The 6,875-nt window shown below is 38.8% G+C and overlaps 2 protein-coding genes across 2 annotated transcripts; one reads left to right on the forward strand and one right to left on the reverse strand.

The window, feature by feature from the left end:
* The first annotated feature begins 1,099 nt into the window (after positions 1 to 1,099).
* On the forward strand, positions 1,100 to 3,168 carry LOC143606099 (binding partner of ACD11 1-like). Its single transcript, XM_077081978.1, has 5 exons — positions 1,100 to 1,268; positions 1,531 to 1,634; positions 1,896 to 1,971; positions 2,071 to 2,154; positions 2,238 to 3,168. Exons 1-5 carry the CDS (start codon positions 1,263 to 1,265, stop codon positions 2,811 to 2,813), a joined length of 846 nt encoding a protein of 281 aa, XP_076938093.1. The 5' UTR covers positions 1,100 to 1,262; the 3' UTR covers positions 2,814 to 3,168.
* A 1,045-nt stretch (positions 3,169 to 4,213) lies between these two features.
* On the reverse strand, positions 4,214 to 4,874 carry LOC143606103 (putative calcium-binding protein CML18). Its single transcript, XM_077081982.1, has one exon. It carries the CDS (start codon positions 4,709 to 4,711, stop codon positions 4,214 to 4,216), a length of 498 nt encoding a protein of 165 aa, XP_076938097.1. The 5' UTR covers positions 4,712 to 4,874.
* Positions 4,875 to 6,875: the final 2,001 nt, after the last annotated feature.

Raw genomic sequence — 6,875 nt, forward strand, 5'->3', positions numbered from 1 at the left:
AATTCCATGGATGCATATGGAGAAGCGGACAGGAGAAAGGGTCCACCTCTCACATACGCACACATATACATATTAGATAATTTTTTAATAGGTGTTATGGAAGTTCGTTATTATGAAAGAGAATGAAGTTTTTTTTTAGAAAAAATGGAATCTGATGTGCGGTTTGTTGTTTTAGATGCTCTTATATATGTTGGGGGTTTCAAGTATTTTAACTTGGATTTTCAGAGAGTCGTATAAACATTCGGTGGTTCCCCAAACACTTTATTCAGATAAAATTATGAATGAGAGCAAGAACGCATTATGAATTTTGTGAGGGATATGAACCAGAATAATCGACTAAAAGAAACGAACATGTCTTTATTTGATGAGCAGTTAGAGTTTGTGAAACTGTCTTATGCATCTATTTCGAAAATCAATTTAGTTATTATTATCTGTGACATAATCATAATATTTATTTACTAATGAATTTTTAACAAAGCACCAATGGATTTTTAACCCCGGTCAGCCACCGGTTGCTGCCTCTTATACTGGGCAACCCCTAACATCACAACAAACTAAAACCAGGGCTGGCTCCGAAAGGACGATTTTTTTTTGGGCCAAAAACGATTTTTTTTTTGGGCCAAAAACGATTTTTTTTGGCCTTAAGTAAAAGAAACATTTTATTGAGTTTAAACAATTTAATTTTAAGTGGGCTTACTTGATTATGATTTGAGTTGTGTAAATAAACTTAAAAATGTGTCATATAGGACTTGAACACACAACCTCATGGTTAGATATCATACCTCTTTACCACTAGACCAAGCCAGTGTTTGTGAAATTGTGTAGAAACATTGATTATACATACTTTTTTCATAAAGATACATATAATTTTTTTTTTTTGTAAAAAAAATTTCGGGTCTAGCGGGGTGTCAGGCGTATGGCCGTCGACTACCCTGCCTCAGCCTTGGGCCGGCCCAGACTAAAACAAGCATGTATTTTACGGATTCCTAACGTGCTTAATGTTTATTATGATTACATTGATCGGCCAACTAATCAAATCAGACTATAATATCAAACAATAAAATACAGTGAAAAAAATTAAAAAAAAAAAAGCTTAGCACTTAATTAGATTTTTCCTTAAAATTCAACCACAAACAACTCCGTCAAACCCCTTTCAAGTGACTGAGAGACCCCTCTATTAATTATTATCCGGCGATCGTTTCCGTTACTGAGAGATAAGCCTCCGGTCTTCTTTAATCTCATCTGTCATCTTTATATCCAATATGTCGGTAAGTATAAATCAATCCTATCCAAATGTTTACATAGAGCTTAATAATAATAATTCATTATATGATCCAAAATAACGTAGATCTGTTTACTGAATCATTTGATTCCTATTAACACTATAGGCTATAGCTTAGTCTAATGTTAGCTTGATTTTTTAACCAACATATTATTTTGTAATCAAATTAGGCATGTTGTATGTATGTCCTTGGAAATGTTGATTTTACTTGTATATGTGTAGATAATATTAATCGGGCATTCGTGCAGGCTAAAACTGTTAAAGTTAGCAATCTTTCACTAGGCGCTTCTGACCGAGACGTAAGGGAATTCTTTTCTTTTTCGGGAGATATTGTTTATGTTGAGACACACAGGTTAGTAACTTACTAATTAGGGGATGTTAGGGATTGCTTATTTTATCTCCTTATGACTAACTTATATGTTATAAGGTGTTTGAGAAAGTTAAAGGTTGTGAGTGGATAAGTCATAAGTTACAACTTTGTAACTCATAACTTATATTAAGTTATAAGGAGGTTCAATAAGGAATCCCAAACACCCCCTTGGTATATGGATGATTTTTACGTTCTATTTTCTTTGCTTTAACACCGCTGTAAATTGTCATGCTATGTTTGCAGTCATGATGAGCGTACCCTAATCGCGTATGTCACATTCACAGATGCTCAAGGAGCCGAGACTGCTGTTCTTCTTTCGGTAATTTGCTCTCTTTTATAGATCTAATGAAGGTGGACCTTCACACATGTGTCACATGAAACCTGATTTAAATTGTCATTTATTTGTTACATATATCAGGGTGCAACAATTGTTGATACTGCTGTCACAGTAACCCTAGACCCCGAATACCAGCTCCCACCAGGTGCTACCGCTGCACCTCAGGTAACATTTACTTTACAAACCTTTTTATTTAAATTTTAATAATAATATATTTTCACCTATAATCGAATTTACTTTTTTTGTAGCATTTTGGAAGCAATGTTCCTGATGGAAACGGCTCCGCCCTACGTAAGGCGGAAGACGTTGTAACCACCATGTTTGCAAAGGGTTTCGTGTTAGGTAAAGACGCAATCGGTAAAGCAAAAACCTTTGACGAGAAACATAGTTTGACTTCGACCGCGTCTGCTAAAGTTGCTTCGTTCGACAAGAAAATCGGTTTCACTGAAAAAGTTAGCGCGGGTACGTCAATCGTGACCGATAAAGTCAAAGTAGTTGACCAAAAGCTTCAGGTTTCTGAGAAAGCCAAGTCGGCTTTCACGGCTGCTGAGAATACTGTGAGCAGCGCGGGATCTGCTATTATGAAAAACCGGTATGTGTTCACTAGTGCTTCGTGGGTGACGGGTGCGTTTAATAAAGTTGCAAAAGCAGCTGGGGAAGTTGGGCAACAAACGAAAGAGAAAGTTGTGAAGGCGGAAGATGATAAAAGAAAGAAAACGTTTGATGAGTTTGCTCAAGTTCATTTATCCGAGTCTCCAAACGCTCCGGATTCTACTCAGGAATCACGTTCTAAACCCGCACCGGTTACAGGTTTGGTTCTCTAATCCAATTCCATTTCTGTTTATACGAATTTATCTGGGAAATCGATTATGTACACCCGTCATCGAGTCTAGTGGTGATTATACAACTTTTGTTTGTCATGAATTTGGGGTATGTACAAATACCAGTTGGTGGTTCATAGCGCATGATTTGTATACTCTTGTTTAAGTTTATATTATGTGACTTGTATGAAAGCAATTGTGCATGTAAATTTGAATCATATTATTGTTGGAATTAATCGTTAAAGCTCACATGTGGGTCGAAATCTATAAGGGTAGTTTAGTCATTGTAATACAATATCAGTGGTGAAGAACTTTTATTGATGTCTATAAGATGATGATAATTTTGTTTAGATTTGTTTGGTATTGTTGAAACACACCAACGATGATTATTCAATTCCGAAATAGAAGCATTTGGATCTTAACCATCACAACTATAGAATAGCATAGTCGAACATTTCATAAGTTGGCTATGTCAACTGCAAACCTGATTGGAACTTTAGTGACTTAACAACTGTTGAGTTATGTTGATGCTGGATGAAATCTGAAATCGTCATCCGCTACTAAAACCACTGTTTGAGACTTCATTGTTTTTGTGTCTGTGTTGATTAACTACACAGCCTCTTAACTACTTTGCGCATCATCGACTTACTTAGTGGCTATATACATGTCACGTTGTTACCGCCAACCTAAAGCAACAATGGTAGATCAAGAAGACATGACCAAAATTATTAACAAACCATTAAAAGTGACAACATTTCATTGTGTAGTGCATCTGTAAGCACCAACTAATGCAGAACCGTTAGAAAAGTTAGTGTCTTGTCAACAACCTCTATCCTAAGTAGTCTCTTTTGAATTCTTGAAGAGCTTTTGACCATTACTGGAACATCCGCCGCTCATATCAAACTGATATTGTCTGTCTTGCCCATCAAGAGCTCTCGACCTTGTTTGTTTTTCGTTATCTAAGGGGAGACTTCCTGCTTCCTAGTAAGGTGTCGGTAATAAAAGGTCTCTCATCCAAGCACACTTAACCAAGTGTACAAAACACATTTGATTGTATTTAAACGCAAACATTACTTATGATCCAACATCACTTGTATCTAGCCGACCCAAACTTGCCTAAGGTGTCACAACCGAGACTCATCGTACACGATAAGGTTGTCAAGTCATGCTAAACGATAAAAGAGTGTTTTTTAATTTCATTAGTAATATTCGATTCCTCGTATCAATCAATATTGCTCATTTTATTTTTAACCACCAGTAGCTCGCAACTATTTATTTATTTATTTTTTTAATACATGGACCATAAAAAACATATCTATTTTATGTGCTATATAATAATTCTATAAATACCAACATACCTTATTAACATATGATTTCAAGTAACCATATATAAACACTTGTTCTTAAGAAAACGTATTATCAAAAGCAGCCGAAGTAATCGCCTGCGAAAACTCCTGAAAATTAATCCGACCATCCCCATCCGTATCCGCCTCCTTGATCATCCCGGTCAGCTCCTCAGCCGTCAACGCATGTCCCAATTCCGCCATCGAATGAGCCAAATCTGCCGCGGTCACATACCCATTCCCGTCCCAATCAAACATCTTAAACAGCTGCAGCAACTGCTCATCCGTGTAGGGTGACTTGGCGGGAACAAGCTCGGGTGACACCAAAGCCACAAACTCCGAAAACTCCACCAACCCGTTGCTGTTAATGTCTGCTTTCTGGATCAACGCATCGAGCTGGTCAGGGCTGGGTGTGAGGCCTAATGAGCGTAGTAATGAGCCGAGTTCGAGCTGTGTGAGGCTGCCGTCGTTGTTTCGGTCGAATGAGCGGAAGATTTCGCGGAGTTCGGAGAGCTGTTCGTCGTCAAGTTTAACGGCTTCTTCCTTGTCCACGCTCATGTCTGTGTGTTTGGGAATTGGATGGTCTGAAAGTGGAAGTTGGAAATGGTAGTTATTAGTTAGTTAGTTAGTTAGTTAATAGTCTCCATGTTTATTGGATCGATTAAATTGTGGAGAGGAGTGTTGACGGGTTTTATTAAATAACTTTTGATTTTTTATTTATAGTAATAGTAATCAATCAATCAATCATGCCCAGTAAAATCACACCGACAGCAAAGCTATAAGTAGGGTCTGGGGAGGGTGGGATGTAGGCACACCATACCTCTATCCAAAGGAATAAAGAGGTGGCTTCCAGAGAGACCCTCGGCTCTAAGTACATGTGTATGAAGCAAAATAAAGGAAATCAAAGTTTAGCAGTTATATAAAAACTACTACTAATTATAATAATATTAATAATAAGATCACATTTTAACAGCTATATAAAAGCTAATAATAATTATAATAATAATAATAATATATGTAAGGGAAATACCATTATGGTATGTGACCTAAATAAGTTAAGTCTAAGCCCTAAGGTATTCAATTCTCTCTAAAAATCCTTAACTTTAATTCTACTTCTCCACGAATGCCTATCCTCAACCATGTCCTCGGAGAGGTTTAGGTCTATCAAATCATGCCTAATCCTCTCATCCCAAGTCAATTTCGGTCGTCCTCTACCCCTCCTCCCCTCTATAGTAATGTTTTCTACGGATCTAACAGGATTCGTCGTCTGTCTTCTCTTTACATGTCCAAACCATCTCAATCTCCCCTCTCTTATCTTGTCTGCTATGTTCGCCACCTCTAATCTCTCGCGAAACACAACGTTTCTTATTCGGTCTAGCCTTGTGTGCCCACACATCCAACGTAGCATTTTCATTTCTGCTACCTCCATCTTCCGCACTTGTACCTTCTTGATGGCCCAACAATCTGTTCCATATAGCATTGCAAGTCTAACTGCCACCCTATAGAATTTTCCCTTTAGTTTAGTCGGGAAACTCTTGTCGCACAATATACCTGTGGCTGCTTTCCATCTACACATCCTACCTGAACTCGGTGGGTCACATCACTGTCTAATTCCCCATCGCTCTGTACAAATGATCATAAATACTTGAACTTCGTTACCTGCGGGACCACCTGCCCTTCAATTGTGATCTGTGCGTCTTCATTGTCGTTTATCCCACCAAAATCACAGTGGAGGTACTCCGTCTTAGATCGGCTAATCTTTAAACCTTTTGTCTCTAAGGTTGTTCGCCACTCCTCAAGCCTCATGTTTAGATCTTGTTTTTTCTCAGCAAGTAACACAATATCGTCTGCGAACATCATGCACCACGGGAGAGTCCCCTGAATCAACTTTGACAACTCATCCAAGACTACTGCAAAAAGAAACGGGCTCAACGCTGACCCCTGGTGAAGACCTACCTCTACAGGAAAGAAATCAGTATCCCCCACTGGCGCACGGACACTTGTTTCACTCCTGGTATACATATCCATAATTATCTCTATGTATTTCCTGGGCACTCTTCTACCCTCCAAGCACTCCCAGAGCACCTGTCGTGGCACACTGTCGTAGGCATTTTCTAGGTCAATAAACACCATATTTAGATCACGCTTCTTCTCCCTATACTTTTCCATTAATCTTCTTATAAGGTGTATTGCCTCTGTGGTGGAACGCCCCGGCATGAAGCCAAATTGGTTGACCGTAACCTGAGTTTCTCGTCTAAGTCTACCCTCAATCACTCTTTCCCATAGCTTCATAGTATGACTTAGTAGTTTGATTCCACGGTAGTTACCACAACATTGGGCGTCTCCTTTGTTCTTATAGATAGGAACTACAACGCTGCTCCTTCACTGGTCTGGCATCTTACCTGATTTGAGAATACTATTGAACAGAGTAGTTAACCACATGACTCCTTCCTCCCCCAGACACTTCCACACCTCGATGGGTATGTTGTCTGGGCCAACCGCCTTAGACCTTCCCATCCTCCTAAGTGCATCCTTCACCTCTTCTCGTGTGATCCGTCGGCAGTAGCAGTTATTCGATTGTTGTCGTTGAAAGTTTGTGTTGTCATGTTCTTCTTGGTAAGCTCTCCCATTGTTAAAAAGATTGTGGAAGTAGGTTTGCCATCTTAGCTTGATGTCCTGCTCCTTGACCAGTACATGCCCATCTGTATCCTTTATGAACTTC

This window comes from Bidens hawaiensis, unplaced genomic scaffold (assembly GCF_021521415.1).
Source record: "Bidens hawaiensis isolate Kalapana, Puna unplaced genomic scaffold, B.hawaiensis_p1.1 tig00073006_1, whole genome shotgun sequence".
Taxonomy (NCBI): domain Eukaryota; kingdom Viridiplantae; phylum Streptophyta; class Magnoliopsida; order Asterales; family Asteraceae; genus Bidens; species Bidens hawaiensis.

What these genes read in the sequence shown, in the direction of transcription:
- LOC143606099 (XM_077081978.1), top strand. An exon ending in GTTTATGTTGAGACACACAG is followed by an intron (nt 1,635 to 1,895) that starts GTTAGTAACTTA and finishes CTATGTTTGCAG; the next exon opens with TCATGATGAGCGTACCCTAA. An exon ending in GTGCTACCGCTGCACCTCAG is followed by an intron (nt 2,155 to 2,237) that starts GTAACATTTACT and finishes CTTTTTTTGTAG; the next exon opens with CATTTTGGAAGCAATGTTCC.
- LOC143606103 (XM_077081982.1), bottom strand. Translation starts at nt 4,711, where the DNA reads ATGAGCGTGGACAAGGAAGAAGCCGTTAAACTTGACGACGAACAGCTC.